We start from the raw sequence: 24,220 nt of genomic DNA on the forward strand, positions 1-24,220 counted from the left end.
ACTATAGATACATGGTAATTGAGGACAAATAGGTCTAATGGATTGGATTCTCTTGTATCGTCTAGGAACTATGGCGTAGTGGCATAGTACATCTATAGTCGATGAGTCAAGTGAATTATTATAAGAGATAATTCATTAAGTCAAAAGGAGTTCTGATAGATATGACTCATAACCAGCTCGATATTAGGCATAGAGAGTCACACACATAGTAGGAATTGTAACAAGTAGAGGTTCAGATATGAAATATCTACTAGAGCCCATATCTTATCGGATATCCAATAAGCCATTGAATTATTGGATCTTGTAGATAAGATCCAATAAAAACTAATGAGAGATTATTGAGTAGAGATCTACTAATCTAAGAGGAATGAAATGAACACTTGATCATTAATAAAACCCTTTAACTATTAGACATGCTTTATCTCTAGTAATGGATCCATTTGAGTTCTGCTTAATTCGGATGATCTACTTATATTCGATGACATTTTATTTGAGGTGAGATGGTATAAGGGTCTATGTGATATTATAAAGAAAGTCATCATATTTTTCACACATGACTTTATACCAATGTGAAGATTTTTGGACTTGGGTGATGGTTTTGGATTCAATAGATTCAGGTAGAAAGCTTGTGATAGCATGGAGATTAAAAAATTAACATGATTTAAATATATTATTTTTAAAGCATATTGTTGATATGGTATGTTTTGCCCCCGAGACACGTCGCAGTTGATGTCACATGCCACGTCAGAACTCGTACCCCTAAGAAACTGTTCGACATGCCTAGTCTCGGTAATCCCGGAACGGCAACGCCCAGCACGCCGAGCCAGGATCTGGTGTCATGCTGTGTCCACCATGCCAATCCACGTACGACCGACCCTCTTACGGCAGTATAAAGACCCAACCTACCTCGGTGTCCAGCTCAGCCAACAAACCTACCTCGGTGTCCAGCTCAGCCAACAAAGAACTCCCGACACCCCGTCGGACCAAGAAACGTTGACCAACACCCCGTCGTGAAGGCCCAACCTACCTCGGTGTCCAGCTCAGCCAACAAAGAACTCCCGACATCGACCCGTGGACCCAGCCGCACTGACTCACCAGCCACGGCACATTTGTTCACCAACAATTATCATGTGATATTCAAGCTCGGTGTTATTATTGGTTGTGTTGAAGGTTTAAGAATGGGTGAAGAGTTAATTATATGTACCTAATCAAGCTAATATATTTTGATGTTACTTGGCTGAGGAGAGGACAAAGATATCATGTGTTGTCGAGAGTCTTGTTTCACTGGGCATTGCAGAGTGAGTTGGTGGAGAGATAAATGAAGAAGTTGTAAAGGCGATGATGTGCTATTGGAGTAATAAAAGAGTACAAGTCTAGAGGATAACTATTGATTGATGTGGTGAGAGATACGCTTGAAGGGGTTTGAGGTATAAACCAAGTGATGGATGATTGTTGTAGTTGCTTGCATTACCAAACGAGCAAGATCTTGTAAGGGAAAGATATACTCAACAAAAATAACTTGATATGATATAAATACCATTTAAGTTTGAGGATCATAGCACCAAAAAACATTATGCTTAAGGGAGTACCTAATGAATATATAAGGCTTGAATTGTTGTGTTAACTTATGTGAAACATATGAGAGTAGCTAGAGATAATATAAACAATCAAATATTTTAAGTTTCTGAAGGTCTAGGATTTTATTAAATAATTTTTTAAATGGTGATTGATGTTTTAGGATTGGGGTGAGCATGTAGTTAATAAGATAAACTGTAGTTTGAAAGACCGCTGACCAAAAGGTTAATGGCATAGAAGCTTAGTATAGGAGGGTGAGACTAATCTCAACTATATGCCGATATTTTCATTTTGTAGAGCCAACTAACTGAAGTGTGTGTGGTAGCTAGAGATAATATATCACATGATGATAGATAAGTTATTAGAGCTTGGTATTTATCTCCTCTATTATGGTATATAGTTTTAATGATAGACTAAAAGAAGTTCTTGATCAATTTTCTAAAATGAGTAAAAACTATAGTAACTTTATATTTATGTTTGAGAAGATATAACTATGTATATTCAGTGAAGTAATCTAAAAAATAATATAAAATCTGAAATTATCAAAGAAAGTAGTTGTGGCACATACATTAGTGTAAATGATTTTAAATGATTTGGTATAGGATATGGAAGATAATCTATGACTTTTATTACTAAGATAAATATTAATTAACTTGATTTGAAAATTTAAATGAAGTAATCAGAAATTAACTATTGTTGAATAGAGGATGACGGGTGATTAAGACAGTGATGTTACACATCGATTGGAATAGCAATTAAAGTAAAAACGATTGATTGGATATTTTGTAAAATTGACGATCACTTATAAATATTATCTTTATTCTGTCATTAGTAAACTATAAGTGATACGATGAGAAGTATCAAAAGTCAATAATCCAATTAATTACATAATCAGTCAGAATAATCATAATATTTGTTCGAAGCAAATTAGGTATGGTTCAATTGTTTGAAACTTTGACCAAATAATTTATGTACTGATTCCAACCCAACTATTGCAATTGATGCAAGGCATATATAGTGGCGAACCGAACAGGGTTTGGAAACTTCCTCGAGGGAGTAATAGTGTCTCATGATCGTGACAACAATAATAGAGGAGAACACCTAATCTTCCATTTTGCAAGCTGTATTGTTTATGCATTCGTTTTTTGTTCATGTAAACATAACACGGCAATCAGATAATTGACATGCAGAAAAGTTGCAGAGAACACAATCTGATGTGGATCACAGTGTTGAATACCAAACAAATGTTTTCTGTTCAATCCATATGAATCAAATATGGATCTCAAGCAAATAACATGAGAGATTCGGATCTACAGAGCAAGTATAAATGAAGAAGAAGAAGTAGATGATGATGATTCAAGTTTCTGCTGCTGGCATAGGGAGGGAATCCCATATCATGTCCATGTCCAAAGAAGGCATCCTGCTCAGTAGAACTCCTTCCGCATCTCCTCCGGAGATCAACTCCTGCTGTGAGATCTCTCTTCTCCCCTGATCTGACTGCAACCCCTCCTTGCGTGGAGTCCTGGTGATGGAAGCAACCGCAGACTTGTCATCCTTACCAGCTTTCTTCTGCTTACAGCTACCAGAGGAGGAGGAGGACGAAGAGGAGTTGCAGAGGGCATTGAGCTTTGCCTCCAACAAGGAGGCAACGGAAGAGTGCAGATGAGGAGAGCCAAGCTCATGGAGGTCGTGCTTGAGGTGGGGGAAGTTGAGATAGGCAGAGTCGCCCCTGAGCTTGTAGGCGGCCATGTCGTACGCCATGGCGGCGTCCTCGGCGGTATCGAACGTCCCCAGCCACACCCTCGTCCGGTTTCTCGGCATCCTTATCTCCGCCACCCACTTTCCCCAGTGCCTCTGCCGCACCCCTCGGAACAGCTTCGTCGGCCGCCGCCCCCGCGTCGAGCAGAACTCGATCATGTTGCAAGAGACCGAGCACTGCAAGCACCCTGCAATGCCGGATTCATGATGTCTCTGTTTCTGCAGAAGAAAGGTGGCCATGTTTGGCAACTCTGAAGCAGCAGCAGCAGCAGCAGATGCAGAGGATGATGAAGGCAGTGGAGTTCTTGGGTTGAGGAAGCTGAGAACAGAGGAGGAAGACGAACTCCTGTGGCTGTGTTGGAGATCTGATGGCAGTACCTTCACACCATTGAAATCTATGCCGCCTCTCAAAAACGGAAACTGGTCTTCCATCTTTTGCTATGGAGAGTTGGCAGTCGACATGCATTCAAGCTCCTCAGTATCATAGGCCACTATGTTATTTAAAGACTTCCACATGTACTTTTCCAAAAGTGTGAGTTATTTTATCTCAGCTTGTCCTCCATCCATCACTCAACTGAGCTAATTACTTCTCTTTGAAGTCATATATAATTTTGATGACATATCTGGTTGGCTTTTTCCTCTATTTAATAACACTCACTTTTCATGTGATTAGGTGGCTAATGTATTTTTTGACATTATCATGATATATAACAATGTTAGTCAAGACAGTGTTCAATATATGAAATATGTAGCATAATGACAAGATAACTGCCACAGCCTTTAATGATGAAGAAATCTCCTAATATAGATTTCCAGATGATAGCAAATGCAATCATTGTTTTTTAGCATGTCATTTTGTGATCAGATTCAGATGAGTAGTAAAACCTTCCCCTTCCCTTTTTTTTTTGACCCATTAGAAAGAAGACTCTGTTGATGCATATAAAAGTATGCCATCACTCTCATTTTAGGTGGATAAAGATTCAAACTTTGGAAGAAATTGCATAGGCTGTAAAAAACTTACAATTTAAGCTTTCCTTTATTTTCCTTCATATTTCATATCTCAACTTAAAGAAATGTCAGAATTTTTGTGGATACAACTCTTGAAATAAGTTGGAAAAAGATTCCCAGTGTTGTCTTCTAAATTTATTTATAAGGAGTATATGGATCACATGGTGCATGTAAATATGGCCATGTTCTCTCCATCTTTGTATTCTTGCAGGCATCTCTCCAACACAGCATTAGCTCATCAGCTTCAAAAAGCCAATAGGAAAACATAGGAGGGAGGCTTCCATGAAGGCACTGTGAGGAATGAATGAGATCATGAGTTAATCCACAATGACATTGGTTTCAGCAATGCCTTCTCACCGAAGCCTTAAGATAAAATAAGACACAAAGAAGAAGAAAGCATCTGCCTTCCTTTTACTAAGAGCATGGCTAAAGAACGATGAAACAGATGAAAGGATGACAGAATAAACTAATCATCATTACTTTAAATCCACATTTCTGCTTAAAGCACATCATGTGCCTTCCTCAACAATTACTAGCATTCATCTATAGACTTCTTCCCTTGCAGAATCTAACAAAACCTATTGCATCAAAACAGGAGATGACAAACACTAATCACTGTCATCTGGAAGTAGAATCCAAGCTGTCAGATTAGCGGAAATCGATCACTAATCACCACCAGATAACCGATTACAGGCAGAAGATACCTAACCTACAACTTATAGGGCATATATAAAAAGAATATGTGTTTATCTACCAAATTTAATGCGATTGGAACCTGATAAACTGAACTTTGAGTAATTACAGATGAACATTATAATTCAATATAATCCATCAAAAAATGAAATATGAACAAGTTTATGTGATAAATTCTGCTAACTTCAAATACAGTAGTGCTCTTGCTCAAGCAAGTTTAAATTGTGACAAATAGAGTACAAACATCAATTTCTCATTTTTCAGATGTTTCTGAATTTGCTCATGACTTTTTGAGAATTTGATCAATCTCTAGTCCAACAGAGAGGAAGCTGAGGATCCTCTGAAACAGTTTGATTGGACTCAGGAATGTCTTTAAACTTCCAAATTACAAGAGGCGGTTTGTCACAATCTAATAAGCTCAAACAAGAACATAAGATAACCCATGATAAATATAGAAGATTATCATGATCATCACTATGATCACCATTGATGATAGCAAATTAGGTACACAGATGACCAACCCTTCTGAGGTCAGAACTCAGAAGGTCCCCACAGAATCAAGTGTTTCTCAAGGTATAGACAAGAAGGATAAGGCCTGACAGCAAACATAAAACACAGCTCAATATGATCTTAATTCTGGAAAGGAACATGCCTTGAGATCAGCAATAAAGAAACTTGATGACCTAATTCTGTGTCAGCTTAAGCAAGCTTTGTCTTGCTAAACAACTTGAGCAGATTTAGACCAACAAGAGTTGTTATGAATACAGAGAAAAATAATACAAGTGCTCGTCCTATGCACCATGATAGCTATGCTGCTAGCTAAATTCATTCCCCTGGGTTCATCAGTCATGTGCTTTTAGTAGAGATAAGTTTGTTTAGTTGTGACATAACCTGTTCATTGCTAATAAACCAAATGATTACATAGTGCTTACATGCTCATCTGTGGAGCATTAAGCTTAATCTACCCTATAAACTCCATACCAAACTCCCTTCATCTATTTCTGTTGCAGACAATATACACAGACAAGCAATAGATAGAAGCCTGCATTATGGTAGATCTGTAAGTTTCTCAAAGTTCAGGTTGACCATTCATATTGAATCTATTTACTTTGATGTGTATTAACACTTCACAATCTCAGTATGATAATTTAGTGTACTTCATATTGCATATAACAAAAAAGGTTTCATTTTGTTGGCACAAGCCGTGGTTATGGTTCAATTTGACCTGGAACTAGACTAATTTACCCAACCAAATTTAAAGTTGGATTTAGATACAGGATAACCGGGTTAAATTATTCCTACTCAAGAAGATTAATTGACACTTCATTTTTTTTGTTTCCTTGCTCACTCTGCTAATACTACATAGCTCTCTGGGTTAAATATTTTCCATGTGAGTTAATTGGGTTATCTGAGTTAACTATATAACTTTTTCTTCTATTGTAGAATCAAACAGAAAGCTGAGTTGACTATATTTAAATGCCGCTCAGCAGATTAAACTAATAACACAGCATTTAACACCTCTTAAATCTCATTTAAAGGCAGCCTAAAAACTTGGACTTAGGAGTCAGAAGCGGACTATTTGACTCAATCTGATGTGAAAATGTGTTTCGATTCAATCAGATGGAATATTTTACTCACTAAAATTCATTGATCCATAATATTTAAGTCCAAACTAATAATAGTCGATCCATCTAGCAACTCAAATGCATACTTTTCGGATTTCTAATATATTTTATGGAGGCTCATTGGTCAAAAGATTTTTCAAAGAATGTGCAGATTCTGATATAAAGACAATGATCTAATCAATCGATAATCATTACTTTCTGTGATTCAAATATATCATTGTACCAAACAAAGTACATGGTGATGACTTTCTCAGTATGATAAAAGTACCTAAGTCAACATTATACATCAAAATATGTATCAGAAGCCTGCACTGTGGAATGAGCTCCTCATTCCTAACCGAAAATAGCAGCAAGGTTGTACGTATCTGGAGTTTAATCTCATTGCATTTCCACAAACCGTTGTATTCTAAACAATATAGTTGGGAAAAAGAAAAAAAATACAGCTTTGCTTGCTATTTAAAAGCTGAAATAGCTAACATCAGTCCTAATTCTTGCAGCCTCAGAATGATCTTGGCAATTGGAGGACTTCAACATTTAGTTTAAATTGTTTTAAGGAAGAGAAGAAGCCACAAGAAGTTTAATCACCCATTAAAAAAGTATCCAATAAGCTGAAATAAAAAAGCTAAAATAAAACTGAAATGAAAGAAGTCAGCTTTGTCAATTACCTTTGCAAAAATTATAAAAAATATAAAATATGTATTTGTCATAAATCAACCTATAGACAGTTGAGAAAAAGCTTCTAGTAGATCATCATCGGTGTAATGCATCTAAATGTATCCTTCTGTTCTCAAAACTCACAAGTACTTTGGTCATTCTTTTGAACAGGCTGAACCATTGACTATTCCTCTCCCTTGAGGCTCATATGAACTGATTCCTTTGACAGTTTAACTACTTGTAGTCTTCCCTTCAAAGACCTGCAGAGCAACATTGACATGTACATTAGGATCTTTGCAAATTCCTGATTCAGAAAGCCTATCTGTGATACAAAAGTATGCTAATAATACAAATGATACATGCATCATGAGAGCTTCAGAGCTTGCTCATAACAAAACACAGTAAAATCCCTTGTATATCAATAGGAGGTTCTGCCCACGCATGCATTTATTGTTTATAAACAATAGTTAATAACTCTTTTTCCAATCACAGAGTTTGGTCATTACAGCACAAATTTATTTCCTGATAAAGTGGTGTCGACTAGTCCACTACTACATCATGTTTCTAGTGTGCTTCAGTTTCCTGGAGAATTGCATGATACAGGATACTTGCAAGATGATGAAGGGTTAATCATGCAAAAATTACCTATGGTTCTTTGGTATTTGTGTATTTTAATTAAATTTATTGCTTCATATTTTGTCAAACTATCTTGACCCTCCCCTTTCTCAGGTTACCCGTCAGTCCAACTGTGACAAAAAGGCTTAAAAAAATGATAGTACAAGCAATCAATTCATCAAGTCATCTCATATGGAGCATGTTCAAAAGCAGATGATATTGGAGCCGCATGTGAGGCTTGAATTAATGTCTTGATTGCTTGTTCCAACAACAATTTGGTGTGACTCACAGGAAAGATGAGAAGCAAACAAGCTTAAAGGAGAACTATAACTTACAGGTCCTTTGTATTATAAAATAGATAACCACAAGATCCCAGCCACTTCTTCCAAAGCAAATAGGGATAGGTGAGCATTTCATGTTAGGAATGTAACCAAGAATCATATAGCAAAGGACTGGAACTATTAAATGAGGCAAGAAAAAAATTGACTAGAGTTTGAAGTACCAAAAAGTTTCTTCAGTCCCTTGTTGTGACAAAAGAAATCAGCCAGTTCACATGTCAATGTCACATGAACACTAAATCACAGTCAATGCTACTTTTGGCAGATTTCATCACACTAAATCACATGCTTCATGCATGCTCGAGCATCTGTGACATGATCAACATGTCTACATTTATATGGAATATGGACCATATCAGTAACCAGGGTAAATTTAATGCAAATGCTAGCAAACAGACTTGCTGTCTCCCAAATCAAGCAATAAGGTAAGAGAAACTAAAGTAATCGCATGACCACCAACAAACAAGCGACTTAAGAGTATGTCTTCAATAAATTATGCATCAACCAAATGATGACAAGCCTAAGGCATGGCAATACTGAGTTAATAACTAAAAGAATCCAAAAGCCATACATATAGAAAGCAAGATCATCATGAAACTGATCTTGCAATTATCATATGGGTTGAGTTACGACATAAAAAGTCACCGACGACAGAATTTTAATGCGACTGCTAAGACTTGCCCGACGATGATAGAACCAGATACATCTCATAGATCACAAAGTACAGTTTTAATTGTCCTTTGAAGAAAAGAAAAGGAGAAACTTTACAAGGATTCAACGATGTAGCAGATGACATGAATCAAGAACACCATATATCTATGCAGGCACTAGCAAATCAGTAAGAAGTGCGACCATATTACTCAGGAAAGAGGAAAACAGAGTAAAACCTACAAGAAGGCAGAGGGGTACAAGGAGAGAGTGATACCTCGGGTTGACGATGTCCGTGATTGCTATTAGTCGTACTTCTCCCTCCAGGAGTAGACGAGGAAGAAGACCCAGGAGAGGCTGAGGACGAGGTCGCCGACGAGCTGGCGGGGCCAGTCGTGGGCGAGGTCCTCGAGACGGCGCTCGAAGTAGACGCGCCACAGGGCCATGGCGGCGTGGAGGAGGATGCAGCCTTTGGCGAAGAAGATCTGGAAACCGTGGTCCCTGACGAAGGCGACCATGAAAAGAAGGAAACCGACGGCGAGAAGGAGAAGACCGGCGAAGGAATCGGACGTCTGGATCAGTAGCTGGTCGTGCGGGGTCGAGCCGCGCAGCTTGCCCGCCGTCTCCCATCCGTGCCCGAACGCCGCGATCTCGTCCAGGTAGAACATCATCAGCGCCCCACACGTGACCGCCACCACCGATTGGAGCAGGCAGATCGACGTGAACAACCCCAACGACGACGACGACGACGACGACGGCGACATCCTTGCACTAACTTGGAAGCAAATTAAATCGATTACCCTGATCTACTTATAGAGCCTCCTAATTGGTGGGGGATCGGAGATAATTGGCTGGATATTGCGGCGGTTTGTGATTTGTTTGAGGTCTAGTAGAGATGAAAGATGCGTGACAAGGGCTTCTGAGATCCTTTTTCCATGTGACTTCTGATACCAGATTTGTTAGCCGCATTTACCTATCTATTGCAACAAATCCTAATGGAAATAGCATACTTGACATAATGTATATGTGCCACTATTATCCATGATTACTAATGAATTTAAAAATACTAAAATTTCTAATTATCTAAAATACTCGTCATTATTTTTATTGTTCGTCGGTTCTTTCTTCTTAAGTTAAATTTAGAAAAAAATAAATGCAAAAAAATTATTAATTTATAATGGATATCTATGAAATATTTTTATAATTATATACACCTAAGTTCTTGATTTTGCTAAACCTAAATTGAATAGAAAAAATATCTTTTTTCTCAGTTCGGAGAGAAAAGAGAACAGTAGACTGGACCAATCTCATTAATCATTCAAATTTATCAGAAGGAACAAACTAATAGGCATAAAAAACTTCAAGGAAAAGCCAAATTTGTACACAAACATCATGTGGATTTCTTACTGTCATTTGCTTCCACTTATCACTGAAGAAGCAGGAGACTCTAATCTGGGGGGGGAAAGAGAAAGTGTCGAAACAAAGTGTAGCTGCTGCTCACTTTTTCTCTCTCGTTATCTATACAAATTAAAAGACTTGGACATAGCAGATTGATGATCACAACTGCTGGTCAAGATAGGGATCCCTGAAAGACTTCTGTCCTGAACCAAGATACCCTGCAACACTCCCAGAAACCCCAGAAACCCAACTGTTAAGCCAAGAGGTGCTGCGCATCAACCAACCATTACCGGCTTGCGTCGGTGACATTTCTTCGGCCATACTCTTCTCATCCTCTAATAAAATGTCGAGCAGTCTTTTTGCCATGTAGTCTTTCACTGCTTCAACCCCTTGCATGATGACCTCCAGCGGGGGGACAACCAATGGGTTCTGATCCAAATTTAGCTTTGTCAGTTTGTCTAGGCGGCCAAACGTATCGGGCAGTGCATGGATCTGATTGTTACTGAGATCAAGTTCCCTGAGGTTGATCAAATCACCAAATGAAGCAGGAAGCTCCTGCAGGTCACTGAAGTTACTGCTCAGATTCAGAACCTCCAGATTTGACAAATTACCGATGGCATATGGCAACCCTCGAAGTTCATTGAAGTGGGCATCCAAAAGGCGCAGAGCTCTCATCTCACAAACAGATGTAGGAAGAGAACGTAACTTATTGAGGTGGATCCAAAGTTTCTCCAGACTCTGCAGCTCATGCCCGATATTAGTCGGCAGATATGTTAGCTCATTGTAGCTTGCATTCAGCTCAACCAGGGACCTGAATTTAACATGGACTAAAATGAGATTTCCTCCAACAACAGTGAACTGGATATTTTATGTGGAAAAGTTTATGCAAGTAATACCTGCATTTTGAAATACTATCTGGCAGTGACTTGAGCTTGTTAGCAGACACATCAAGAATCTTAAGATTCAACAGTAGTCCAATTGAATCAGGCAACGAAACCAGACTGCTGGAAGAAAGATGAAGTTCCTCCAGATACTCTAACCCTGCTATGGCATCCGGAACAGCCTGCAAGAAAAATAAAAAAGATCCAGCATATTGAGTTTCTAGAAGCAAATAAATCGTGAAGGTGGTAACTCGAGTCATAAAAGCTGAACACACAATTAATGTAAAATATCTCGTCTAAATTCTAGTGTTTGACAATTTACTTTGTTGCTGTATTACAGCTCTTTAACAGTAATAGTGTATCTACAAGTACTTGTAAATGCCTACGGATATCTTATATCCGTAAAATGAAGGAAGCTCAGTACCAGTAAATAACCAAACATATAGAAATAAAAAGAATGACCTGATTATGCAAATCATGTTATTCAGCAAGAGAAAACCTCAAATTCAGTCATTCTCAAGTCGTGCAAATTTCAATCATTAAAAAACCATTCTATAGTTCAACAAAATTAAAATGGACATTCTATTTATAAAAGAAAGTCAAGTTGAACACAAGTTCTGAAGGGGAGAGAGAGAGAGTGAGCGCGTGAGAGAAGAGAGAGACTCTAATCCATACCTAGTCAACTAACAAATACTGTTATTCAGGATGTTATTCTTCCTATCTTGCTGGTCATAATTAATTATTTCTTGAAAAGGCAAAAAGGCCTTATTGAGTTTATTCATGGTTACATTTTGTACAAAAGAATTCGACAACTGCACTCGAAATATGTGGAGCTAAAATACATATTTGGATTGCATTTCAGGTAAATTTTGAAGTATAAACTGGAACCAAAAGAACAAGTACAGAAATACAGTAACCTTAGTGATCTTGAATCCATTACACAAGATGTCAGAGACAAACAGGGGCAAATCTAATAGAAAAAGTGTGACCCAGAGGTAGGAGGTGACTTAAGCAGACGAGTCACCTGCTACAATATAGTTGCATTATATTGATACAAAAAAAAATTTAATAAAACATAAGTCAGCATGAAATTGATCGGAAACAAGAAAGGTCGAAACTGACAGATTACGCATGCCGAATATGTTGAGATATACATGTAGAGTGAATCATGACAGACCAAGATAGTGAAGCAGAACCGATTGGCCAATTTGGAATGCAGGAACCAAACTTGATGATCACATTAAATGTTAATGTGGTCCATGATTTGTGAAAGGATATGGAAGAGAAGACAAAATAAATGGTGGTAAATGATATATCCTTTGGTTGGAAAAGATGCAAAGAAGAATGAATGATTCCAAATGGCAATGATTTAAAAGAACATTCGTTTTAAATTGAAAAATAAGATTAAACTAGAGAACATTTCACTAATAACACCATAAAGAGAATAAGACCATAAGATAAATGGTCTATAAGAAGTGCAAATGATAACAATTTATACCACCACAAAGAGAATACCATATCCTATTAGGTATTCCAAAGCTAACTGTAAAGGTCTATACTCAAATCATCAGTACAAAGTGCAGTGTACATTGCGAAATTATACACAAGTACAACTGATGAGTCAGTTTCCATCCATATATAACAGCTTTACTCAAAACTACATGCAGGCTCTAGCTGCTGTGCTATAACAAGCTAGTTTATTATAGTTTCCAACAAGACTTCTTTTTCAATTTTCCTTCACCTCGTCTGAATTAACTGAAATCTCACCTTCCCAATGCATTGCCAGAGTTTTTGACTAACCGACTTGAGCAGTTTTCCTCTTGTTATTTAATTTGGTGCTTCCCTCATGTCTTGCAAGTGCAATATTTTCATTTCTCATACAGATAATAACATATATCAATGTCAACACCATCTCCAAAATTGATATATTGCTCTCTAATATTTCAATATTTAAATAAAAGTTTAATATCAAGCATAATAAGTCATCAGATTATAATAATTCAACTCACCTAATCCTACAAACACAGAGTAGCCTCCAACATCAATCGATCTGTCTATAATTCTCACAAATATACTTATTGCAAACTGGTTACATGCTTCATCATCCCCTTCGTACCACCACAGTATGAAAACTCAAGATCGTAGCTATTTGGAAACAATTGTTGCCACAAACCCAAAAACAGTTACATGAAGAAGAAATGTAGATGACCAATCAAAGCATTCATCACCTACGACATTATTGGGAATGAAAATAATTAATCATTTTACCTATAACCAAAATTAAATGAGGAGGATACAACTTTCCAAGGATTGCAATTGCATAAAACACTCCCGTGGCCATTGGTTTTGATATGTATGTGTTGGTATTGTTCAGAATGTCATCGTGCCAAGATACATACGGGCAAATAATAAGCAAAGCAATACAAAATACTTTAATAGAAACTGCAATAAAATAATATATCACATTAACAAGCAATTGGACCACTTACCCAGATATAAAAGCAGTGAAAAAATAAAACATAGAAACTTTGTCAATTCAGGCTGAAATGGCTATTCTCAGGCTTACAAAAATAGTTCCAATTACGTTCCTGATTAAGTTCCAAATTACATTGTTCCGATTAAGTTCTCAAGTACCAGATAATTCTCAGTTATACAAACTTTATCCACAAATAGATAATCTGTACCTATGCAAAAGATGCAAAGGGCTATAAAAAGGTTAAAGAAGTAATATGTCCAGTAATTCAACTTAATATTATAAAATAATGTGTGCGAAGGCAACTGAAAGAGAATCAATGACGAGGGTTCAATGATGTTTCTACAAATTGAATGTAGCAAGTAAGTAAAGATAATGAACTTCAATCTTGATGCACTAATAAAAAATTACGAATCACCAAATTTGGAGTTTAATAGAACAAATTGAGACATGAAACAGGGTTATGCTCTCTCCTCTACACCCACAGAAAGAAGTTTCCAAGAGAATTACCACCTAGAGAGGAGGAGATGACAGACCTGTAATTGATTGTTGGACAAGTTGAGGTACAGCAAGCCTCGCAACTTCCCGAACGCCTCCGGAAGATACCGTAGATGGCGGCCTGAGAGGTCCACCCTCTCCAATGACATCCCTGGCCCTCCTTGCAGGATGTCAATCACCTCCTCATTCACCTCCTCCCCTTCCTCCTGTCCCATCTCAGCACCCAGCTTACCGTCGCCGACATCGCCGCCCTCAGCGGCGGATCCATACATCTTGACCAGCCTGTTCTCGGCTTCCCTCAGCAGCTTCTCGTACGCCTCGTGCATCTCGTCCAGTTGAATCACGGCCCGCAGCGCGGCCTTCTCCCGCTCCGCCTCCGCCCGGCACCCCTTCTCCCGCTCCGCCTGCTCCGCCCGCCACCGAAGCCGGTCGACCCCCTCGGGGCGGGGAGCCCGGACGATCTCCTCGAGCCCCCGGGAGAGGTCGGCGTCGATCTCGGCGACGCGGGCGCGGGCGGCGTCGACGGCCTCGTGGTCGGGGCGGTCGCCGAGGAGGCGGAGGACGGAGCGGGTCTGGGCGACCTCGGTGACAGCAGAGGCCATGGACGCGAGGAGGGCTGGGTGCTGGAGTCGGGGCAGCCGCTCCACCACCAGGTCGATGTCGCCACCGCCGACGCCGTCGTGGCGACGGATGGGGCGATCGAGCGGAGGTGGCTGCTCGACGTCATGGTGGTCGACGGCTTGGGGAGCCTTGAAGGAGGCGATCCTTGACATCACGTAGGAGAGGATGGGAAAGGACTTAGGGTTTGGATCCATCGTTTCCTTCAGGGAATTGGGAAGGAAGCCAATGGAGAGATCGCTGGCGAACGAGACCGGCGGAAGTGGCTTTCTGCTTTCTGTTACAAGACGCACTATTTGGTGCAGGGAATCAGCGTGTAAAACTACATCATTGGTCATCAAATTTCTTACAAATTTCAATTATACCTGATTTCTATTTGTGATAATGAACATTCTAAATGTTGTTTGATGCTTCAATTAAAGACTTATTATTCATGTATTTTGAATATAAATATATTCATTAATTGTGCCGATGTGTCAAATCGGCACATTAATTGTGCATTCGAGTTTATATGTTAGAACTAATGAATAAATTTTGACCATATAACTTAATTAAAATAGCTTGCAAAATTAATTATCGATTAAAGATCTAACTAATAATTCGCCTAGTAATAAATCTGGGATAGGGATGGACGGCCACATCGGCCATGCCCATCGTGTCTAGCACGAATCTTAAACAGCGATGATGGATAAGGGTTATGTTGTTAGGCTTCAAACCCAAACATAATTTATGCGTCCAATGTTATTTAAGCGTGTTGGATAAACATAATATCTCATAAATCAATTAATAAACGGACTAATTATATATTATCTCATAACTCTTGTGGCATTATATTTTTATATTTAAAAAATTTATATTTGAATCCTTGTAATTATAAAAGTGAAATAATTTATTTTATTTTTGTTAATCTTATTTGTTGGATTGACCAAAGATATAAAACGTGACATTACGTACTCAATCTTCATAATTATAAAAATAAAATAATTCATTTTATTTTTTCTAAGATCGTTAGATTGACATGAAATTGACGAGCAAAAATGAACTTCTCTATAGGCAAGTTCTTGACTCTGGCAATCTCTTGGATGTAACCATCGATTAGCTTGGCCACTCTCAGCTTAGAGCTATGGGAGGCATCGGATGACCTACGGTTGTTCTCTTATCCCTCAAAGTCCATGTTCTCGGTAGACCGAGACCTCGTCCTCTCACAACGAAGCTTCTCTTTAGGTGGACTGGTTGCTGGGCTCTGTCCTTGAAGCAGGAACTCCTCTAACGTGGCCATCGCTATATCGACGTCATACAACATACCGCTCGAATTTGAGTCGAGTGGAATCGAAGAGCATTAATAGATGCCTCCTCCAATTGTCATTCGATTCGCCTAGCCAATTCCATCTTTGATGATGTTAAAGCGTGGAGTATATTGGCGGCCTTAAGAAGTTTGAGCAAAAAACTACATGTAACACAGCCATTTTCAGTGGGGAGTAATCTCACTATCTTCTCCATTAGTAGCTTATGCTTCATGGTAACTTCTTTGCAAGACTCCGGGAAGGAGTCATCAGCTTCCAGTTCACTCTATTAACCCTGATGATCTCTACAGAGTCGTTAACATCTATCTTAGAGCCAAAGAGTAAATCAAAGTGTCGAAGTTGTAGAGGGACAAAGGCGGAGGATGAGGAGCTCTCAAAGGTGGCGACGGAGGAGCAAGCCGACTCGTTTCGAAGGATGAGTGGTGTAATGGAGAGAGGGGTGGCAGTGTTGACGCTCACGGATGCTCCGAAGATGGATTAGAATATGGTTATGCCTATGACAGTGCTCTCATCAGAGTGGTGGACACAAGAGGACGAAGAGGTGATGGTGATGGAGCTGGAGCTAACGAGATAGGGCACGTTGTTTGGGCAGATATTGACAAAGGAGTGCCCAAGGTTTATTATCGCCGATGGTATTAGAAAAAAAGAGATAAATTGTTTTACTTTTATAACTATTAGGATTTTAAGTATAAATTTTTGAAGTAAAAGAATTGTGATGCTACGAGGGTCTAAATAGGAGTAATAATTAATAGTAATTAGCCCTTGATAACCCTTCCGCCTCCGTCACGCTCTCCTCTCCTCCGGCCTTCGTCCCCGACGAGTTCAGTGTCCTCTTCTCCGCTGTATCCAACTGAAGCGTGGGAAGCTGTTCCACGAACACTCCTTTTTCTTCGAATGCGCCAGCGATTTCTTCGTGCGTGAAGCGCTGGTCGACATGTGATCCAAGTGCGGCGATGTCTTAGGCGCTCGGCAGGTATTCGGTAAAATGGCTAGTAGAGATATGGTTTCTCGGCTTCTATGATTTCCGGGTAAGCGCACAGTGGCCACAACGGAGACGTTGGATTCCTTTTGGAGCCCAACCAGGCCACCTTGTGGAATGATCTCCTTGCTTACGGCCGACTTGGGACTCGTAGAATGCGATCAAATACATGTTTAAGCTTGTATGATGATAACATGGCTTTGCCAGAGATGCCATCTCTATATTTGAGATAATGGTAAACGATGCAGTGATGTCAAATGCTGCGACATTTGCAAGTCTCATCTCTTCTTGTAGCCATTCAGGATTTTAAGAGGAAGTAGGGAGTAGAGCCAAAGCTGAATCACTATGCAGGCATGGTAGACATCCTCAGGCTGTTAGGGAAGGTACACGAAGCTGAAGAGCTCATTGAGTAAATGTCAGTATCTAGGGAGCTCTTCTTGGAGCCTCTCAAATCTATGGGGATCTAATATAGGAGAAAGAATTGCAAATAGGATCTTAAACACGGACCATTCCTTTGCTGGATATTATGTTATTTTCTCTGACCTTTATGCATCAAGGTGGACTGATGTAGAGAAACCGAGGAAACTAAGATAGGGAGAAGAGTGAACAAGGATCAGGGCATTAGCTTGATTGAGTTAAACAACATTTGGAGTGGATGATACTTCTCATCCTAGATATCAGAGAATATATAGTTGTATCTGGACCAACTAGGTGTATGGATGAAACAATTGGTTAATGTTCCTTCTGTAGATTCACACTTCACAATGTAAATGATGAGAGCAAGGAAGTTGAAGTTGTGCTGTCATATCATAGTTAGAGGCTCACTATCCCTTTTGGTTTGACCAACATGGGTCTTGGGGCTGTGATTTGTATAGCCAAAAATCTCCATCTTTGTGGAGATTGGCATAATGCAATAAAGTTTATCTCTGAAATTGAGAACAGAGTAGTTGTTATTTTGAGGATGACATCTGTTGTGGTAGTGGTTTCTTGTAAGAAACTTCTCAGAAACTTATATCTTGCCTTTCTAGTTGCAAGGAAGAACAAGAATAGAATTGACTTTTTTTTCATAGATAATAAGGTTTTAAAATTCTGCATGTTTCTCAATTTCAAATAGTATACTTGCAGTATATTCAGTTTAGATATGAATAGACATTGATTGTAACACCCCCGATTTAGTCCCACATCAAAAGTAGGCTAAGACTTGGATTTGCTTATATGGGTCTGATTGATGTATTACCATTAACTTTAGTTTATGCATAATGGTTTATGCTAAAAAATATTAATAGATCAGCTATCCCATTAGACTATAACATTGATGAAATATGAAGATTTCAAAAAGTAGAAAAACACACCAAGCTATCATATTTGGCAAATTTATGTTGAAGATATAATATGAACTTAGGAAATAATGTTATTTCATGATTGACCATATCTTTATTATTCTTACAAATTGAACCAACAAATGCATAAATAATCCAACTAAGATGGCCATGCAACTATCATGGTTTGAGAAGTCATGCTTATTAGTAATTTGTAAATGAGATAGGTACTCAGAGTTTACCTAATCACCACGTGTAGATCACATCGACCACACTCTGATTTGAGGATACTTCTGCTTTCAGAGCCAAACAATTCAACTCCTTTGGCTCTTACAGTCACTCCTAGCAACATATCTTCCATAAACTGTCCCTGGTATCTTCCCATGGAGGTTTGGATGTCTAAAGTAAGCACCAAGAATTTTTCAAGGGGAAAAATTTTGCAAATCCCTTTGACCTAGAACAAATGTATCATTCAAGTACGAAATTTCCTTATAAGGCAAATTTAAACCTGCTAATATTGTGTTGTGTTCATACCAAGTTGGCATGTTGGATCAAACTTGACACCCCTGATCTTATTACTCTGTTGATATTACTCATACAGGGGTAGTTAAATCGTTACTCAAGGTGTAACATAAACCTGAGTTCATGCACGCAATGGCTGCATTGGAGATTTTATTGTATTTTAACAATTCACCCTCAATCTCATTTTAAATTGTTTTATCTGAGATTGAGTGTTCCTCTACACTGATTTGCATGTTTGATATCTATATTCACTTTTAGTCTCTACTGTAGTAGTTGATCAAATAAGACAATCTTTGGAAACCAAGAAAGCTAACAACAAAATTATGTTATCCAATGCATTGCCTTCTAGCTTAAAAGACTTCATTATAGTATTTGACTGCAAATTTTTTAGGTATCTGATTCTGAACACCCAACTCCAGGTGGCATAAGGCCAAAGTTACTTGACTTGTTGGATGATTAGCTGTATTGATGGTATGGATTGTAACAGATGAAGAGTTTGACCTTGGTGCTTGGAAGACTATGAGCTTTGCAATGAGCTTCTTTATTGCGTGGAGGCAACTAAGCCATGTTCCATTTGATGGCAATGGCAGCAGTGGACCCCTCTTTTGCCAACCAGGTTTTAGTAGGTAACCGAACTCCTTTGCAGTTGCCACTTATAGTTTAGACTATAATTCCATTGGGACTTGGGAGTATCTTGCCAGTTGTTTTATCTTGGCATTAGAAAGCTTACATGTTTATTGTGATTATTCTAGTCAAGGAAGAAACAGGAACAATCGTTCTTCTTCTGATTCCTTCTTGTGGCTGTTTGTATTTATGTTGGTGCACCATTTTTGCTGAAACCGCAGATCACTCAATGTCTGTTCTCATGAACCTCTGTGCTTAAAAGTCATTGTAATCTAGGTCAAGCATGGGCAGGAAATGGGTTTTGGGATTAGTAGTTGCATAGAGGATGGACATGGAAAGAGCTTGCAGAACATCTATGCTAGAGGATGGTCCAGTGTAAGGACAGATGCTGGTTGTTGTTGTTGTTGCAAGACACTGTTTAAATTCAAGCAACTTTAGTTGTTGTTGCAAGACAGTAGGATGCATTGTAACTTCTATATATCAAGGATCATAAATCATGGAGGATGTTTTGGCTTTGCAATCTTTTCTTATAGACACTGTAGTGATTGCAATATGTCAAATGTCATTATTGGCCTACAACTTGGTGATGGTATCATGGTCTGAAACCTTTTGAATTCTTCGAGTCCAGCCATTGAGAGGGAATAGAAGTTACTGTGCAAGTGATCATTGATATATATGAATTTGGAAGGATTCAAATCCTAGACCTACATGGACACATTAAATTTGCAAAGGAGGTCAAAGATAACTTACCTACTGAAGACCTGGGTCAAGTCAAGTCATGAAAACCAAGGTATTTACATTTTGATTAATGGATCCTGAACATCATATGATCTTCTCTAGTCAACATTCAACTTAAATGTCTTTTAGTAGTGTTTTTTTTGCCTGCTCTTGAAAGGTATATCTACTGGGTACTATGTATGTTTGTAAAGTGGACAGTTTGCGTATTTGGAATCCTCTGCAAAGCTTCAACTTGATGCATGACATACCAATCTCATTCTTAAATTTGTTGTTCATGTCTGCTACCAAGAAGATACAAACTTCAAGGCCAAATGATGGTTGACAAGTTCTTGCTGAAACAAGGAACTCCATCGATTTGGACTTGGTGAGTAGAATTCCACCTAGGAGCATTAATGGTTGGACTCAATCAAGCCCTTGCTACAAGCAACTAATTGCATACATAGATAGATGTTCCTTCAAAGTTAATGGTTTTCATATTTATCCTATGTATTTAAATTTAACTTGCACACACATATTTACACATTTTCAGAACCTAAAATATGTATTATTGCAGTTAGCCTCTGTTAGTAACTATAAATTCATTGTTGATTGAAGCTTAATTCAAATCAACAGTCATTAAATTATGGTCTTTTAATATATTTATTGCTTTTATTTTTAACTTAAGTTATGGAATTAACATCATTAGCGATTAGCAAAAGTTCATGGAAGTTCATGATAAATGACTGATGGGGAAATTATGATTGGAATTGGAAGTATGACATCAATGCATAGTTATCATCAGAGACTAAGAATATTCCTACGCATCATTATTTTAGATAGTGGACTTCATGGTTGGACGTGGGACTTGGTGGGCACTTTCATTGTATCTTTATGAATGCAAGACAACTTAGTTGATTTCTTAGGGGTGAGGAAAGAGGAATTTTGGGCATCAAGTCCAAGGTTAGGGTGATATGATCTCATCAACATTGAACACTTCCACATGGTTTTGGGGCCAATTCATTATAGATTTGGTCTGTGAAAGATAAACTTACTCTAATTGTCATACAATATTTCATCTATATACATAATATGCTTTGATAATTGTGCTAGTCAATGATTCAGAAGAGGAGTCAGTTACAGTAGATAAGAAGAAACCTACCAAATCTTAACGGGTCAATGTGAGCATCGACATCAACATGCCAACTCTGAACTTTGAAGTCCATACCAACAAATCCAGACGATAACAACACGCTTTGTTTTGGTCGAGACCTACGCTCATCGTCGTCGTCTTTGCTTCTTCTCTCGTTGTGTTCCCCCCGTATGCAATACGGTAAAAAGCCTGCATCCGTCTTCTACCTTCAGCGACTAATTCTACTCGATGCCTTGGCGTAGCATTGGAAGTGGGGAGAGAGAACACAGCACTCCCACCGCTCAAACGGCTATAATTAGAGAGGTTTGAGTACAGTGTTAGGGAAGCGTAATACTACTACATTACCCAACAGCCGCAGACAAAGAGGAGGAATAATAATAGAGGAAGGGGGAAGAGGAGAGAGATATCAAGGGCGGGTGGGACGGCTGCGGGAACCGATCCGCGCCGGGGGAGCGTCGCTGTGGGTAAATCTTGCCTTTGGGGAGAAAAAGACGGTTTTTTTTTATTTGTTCTTGTTGGGGAAAAGGTCGATCTTTTTCTTTGGGGGTGTTTCTTCAGTATGCCGGAGACCGGGTACCCTTATCGCTCCAAGAAGACGGATGATATCTGCGACGACGTCTGCGGTGAGGTAGTCATCGCTTCCGATCGCAATTTGTGGCGATCGATCGCGTTTTCTCCTTGTGAACCCTACAATGTTCGACTGAACACCTAAGATTTCGTGCTTGTCGCCCCCATATTGGCAAATCTAGGGATTCTAGAGCCTTTCTTGTCTTTGATCTATTCTTACATTGTGTTTGGACCTTGTTGCAGGCTTCAAGGGCAGCTCTTAGCATGTCTAAGCGGCTCCGATGCGCCCTCCGGTGGTTCGATTTCAAGGCGTTATTACTTCTCTTGATCGGCGTTCCCATCCTCATATTCGTTATCCATGTCCATGGCCAGAAGATCACCTACTTCCTCCGGCCATTGTGGGAATCCCCCCCTAAACCCTTCAGAACCATACCCCATTACCACCACGAGAACGTCTCCATGGAGAACCTGTGCAAGCTCCACGGATGGGGAACTCGAGAGATTCCTAGGCGCGTCTTTGATGCCGTCTTGTTCAGCAATGAGCTTGACATTCTCGAAGTCCGGTGGAATGAGCTCAGCCCGTACGTCTCGGAGTTCATCCTGCTTGAGTCCAATTCGACATTCACTGGCTTGAAGAAGCCCCTTTTCTTTGCGAGCAACCGAAGCCGCTTCAAGTTTGTGGAGTCACGGTTGACTTATGGGACTGTTGGGGGGAGATTCATGAAAGGTGAGAATCCTTTTGTCGAGGAGTCCTACCAACGAGTGGCACTAGATCAGCTTATCAGGATCGCTGGCATCAGCGATGATGACCTGTTGATCATGTCTGATGTTGATGAGATCCCCAGTGGCCATACAATCAACCTGCTTAGGTGGTGTGATGATATTCCAGAAATGATTCATCTCCAGCTGCGGAACTACCTCTACTCCTTTGAGTTCTATGTTGATGATGATAGCTGGAGGGCTTCGATTCACCGATATCGAGATGGCAAGACCAGATATGCCCATTTTCGTCAGACTGACGACCTGTTAGCTGATTCTGGATGGCACTGCAGCTTCTGCTTCCGGCATATTAGCGAGTTTATATTCAAAATGAAAGCTTACAGCCACGTCGATCGCATCAGATTTTCCTATTACTTGAGTCCTTCCAGAATTCAAGATGTCATATGCCATGGAGCAGACCTGTTTGACATGCTTCCTGAGGAGTACACATTCCAGAAAATCATTGCCAAGTTGGGACCAATTCCTAGTTCTTACTCTGCAGTGAATCTTCCAAGTTATCTAATTCAGAATGCTGACCGGTACAGATACCTTCTCCCAGGGAACTGCAAGCGAGAAAGTGGCTGAGTAAATTAGTGGCTTTTCATATTGATTGGGGGTTACAGGAAAAGTCTTGATGATAAACTGGTAACTGTAGTCTCATAATGGAGATGAGTATCTGGAATAGGTGAATGGTTCCTTTGAAAAAGAGCGCAGGCATGGATAGTTCTTGTGTTAATGTGCGATGATACTTTAAAGAGCTGATAGCTTCCACATGCGTGCCTGGGGCCTACTAGTGGGCTCAGTGGACTTTTGACTACCTTCGGAGATTGTTCATTTGTTCCTTCCACCATGGTATGTGATATGACACCTCATTGTTGTAGGCTCAAAAATGGGTGAGGTTCCCAATTGTTCTATCTCTGGGATTCATTTTCTGTTGAGACTGATTTATTCATGTATTCTTCTACGGAATGGGCTAGATGCTCTATAGATTTTGTGCTTGTAATATATGATTTGGTTGAGTTCTCCATTTGGTATCATTGTTTCCTCGGTTTGTGCTGATTAATCATGCATCAGCAGAAGCTTAATAAATCCAGCCTTAAGTATATTAGTGCAATTATCCGTAGCAGTTATTGAAACTTTGCTAGTGTTTAGAAGATCACAAGATGCATGAAGGTACTTAAGAGAAAATCACCAATTCCAACTCATGAAAACTTTACCTATAATATTTATTCTGTGTGCTGTTTTTGGAGGACATGTCACGAGCATTCTAATGCAAGAAATTGTCAGAACCCTCTAAATTATTTGGAGTCCAGGTCTTGTATTTTCTTCTACCGTTCATCTCTATCTAGGTCCTGATATTTCTGAATCTAATGTTTCAATTTGTTCTTTTCTAATGCTTTTAACAAATTTCTTTTCTTTTTCAGTTTTTCATCTTCCTCTTTACTTTTGTACCACTTTTGATGAAAATATATTTGCTTCTCATCTTCAACACAGGGA

General features: G+C 39.2%; 4 protein-coding genes across 5 annotated transcripts; 1 reads left to right on the forward strand and 3 right to left on the reverse strand.

Moving 5' to 3' along the window:
* Nucleotides 1-2,931: 2,931 nt before the first annotated feature.
* Nucleotides 2,932-3,765, reverse strand: LOC135620436 (ethylene-responsive transcription factor ERF062-like). Its single transcript, XM_065123361.1, has one exon. The coding sequence runs from the start codon at nt 3,763-3,765 to the stop codon at nt 2,932-2,934; it is 834 nt and encodes a 277-aa protein (XP_064979433.1).
* Nucleotides 3,766-7,268: 3,503 nt separating this feature from the next.
* On the reverse strand, nt 7,269-9,856 carry LOC135620060 (uncharacterized). The gene is made up of 2 exons (XM_065122659.1): nt 9,192-9,856; nt 7,269-7,573 (listed from the first exon to the last, which is right to left on the reverse strand). Exon 1 carries the CDS (start codon nt 9,676-9,678, stop codon nt 9,220-9,222), a length of 459 nt encoding a protein of 152 aa, XP_064978731.1. The 5' UTR covers nt 9,679-9,856; the 3' UTR covers nt 7,269-7,573; nt 9,192-9,219.
* A 355-nt stretch (nt 9,857-10,211) lies between these two features.
* LOC103996018 (plant intracellular Ras-group-related LRR protein 3) lies at nt 10,212-15,067 on the reverse strand. Its single transcript, XM_009416814.3, has 3 exons — nt 14,203-15,067; nt 11,209-11,375; nt 10,212-11,123 (listed from the first exon to the last, which is right to left on the reverse strand). Exons 1-3 carry the CDS (start codon nt 14,977-14,979, stop codon nt 10,472-10,474), a joined length of 1,596 nt encoding a protein of 531 aa, XP_009415089.2. The 5' UTR covers nt 14,980-15,067; the 3' UTR covers nt 10,212-10,471.
* A 6,335-nt stretch (nt 15,068-21,402) lies between these two features.
* On the forward strand, nt 21,403-23,748 carry LOC103996017 (uncharacterized). Of its 2 annotated transcripts, none has more exons than XM_009416813.3 (2): nt 21,403-22,020; nt 22,208-23,748. In XM_009416813.3, exons 1-2 carry the CDS (start codon nt 21,997-21,999, stop codon nt 23,306-23,308), a joined length of 1,125 nt encoding a protein of 374 aa, XP_009415088.1. In that variant the 5' UTR covers nt 21,403-21,996; the 3' UTR covers nt 23,309-23,748. The 2 variants fall into 2 exon arrangements, with proteins under 2 accessions (XP_009415088.1, XP_009415086.1); XM_009416811.3 differs by having other exon boundaries at nt 21,426-22,025.
* Nucleotides 23,749-24,220: the final 472 nt, after the last annotated feature.

The sequence above is a fragment of the Musa acuminata genome, chromosome BXJ2-8, assembly GCF_036884655.1.
Source record: "Musa acuminata AAA Group cultivar baxijiao chromosome BXJ2-8, Cavendish_Baxijiao_AAA, whole genome shotgun sequence".
Lineage (NCBI taxonomy): Eukaryota > Viridiplantae > Streptophyta > Magnoliopsida > Zingiberales > Musaceae > Musa > Musa acuminata.

What these genes read in the sequence shown, in the direction of transcription:
- LOC135620436 (XM_065123361.1), bottom strand. Translation starts at nt 3,765, where the DNA reads ATGGAAGACCAGTTTCCGTTTTTGAGAGGCGGCATAGATTTCAATGGT.
- LOC103996018 (XM_009416814.3), bottom strand. Translation starts at nt 14,979, where the DNA reads ATGGATCCAAACCCTAAGTCCTTTCCCATCCTCTCCTACGTGATGTCA. An exon ending in TGTCCAACAATCAATTACAG is followed by an intron (nt 11,376 to 14,202) that starts GTCTGTCATCTC and finishes TTTTTCTTGCAG; the next exon opens with GCTGTTCCGGATGCCATAGC. An exon ending in GATAGTATTTCAAAATGCAG is followed by an intron (nt 11,124 to 11,208) that starts GTATTACTTGCA and finishes TGTTAAATTCAG; the next exon opens with GTCCCTGGTTGAGCTGAATG.
- LOC103996017 (XM_009416811.3), top strand. Translation starts at nt 21,957, where the DNA reads ATGCCGGAGACCGGGTACCCTTATCGCTCCAAGAAGACGGATGATATC. An exon ending in GCGACGACGTCTGCGGTGAG is followed by an intron (nt 22,026 to 22,207) that starts GTAGTCATCGCT and finishes ACCTTGTTGCAG; the next exon opens with GCTTCAAGGGCAGCTCTTAG.
- LOC135620060 (XM_065122659.1), bottom strand. Translation starts at nt 9,678, where the DNA reads ATGTCGCCGTCGTCGTCGTCGTCGTCGTCGTTGGGGTTGTTCACGTCG.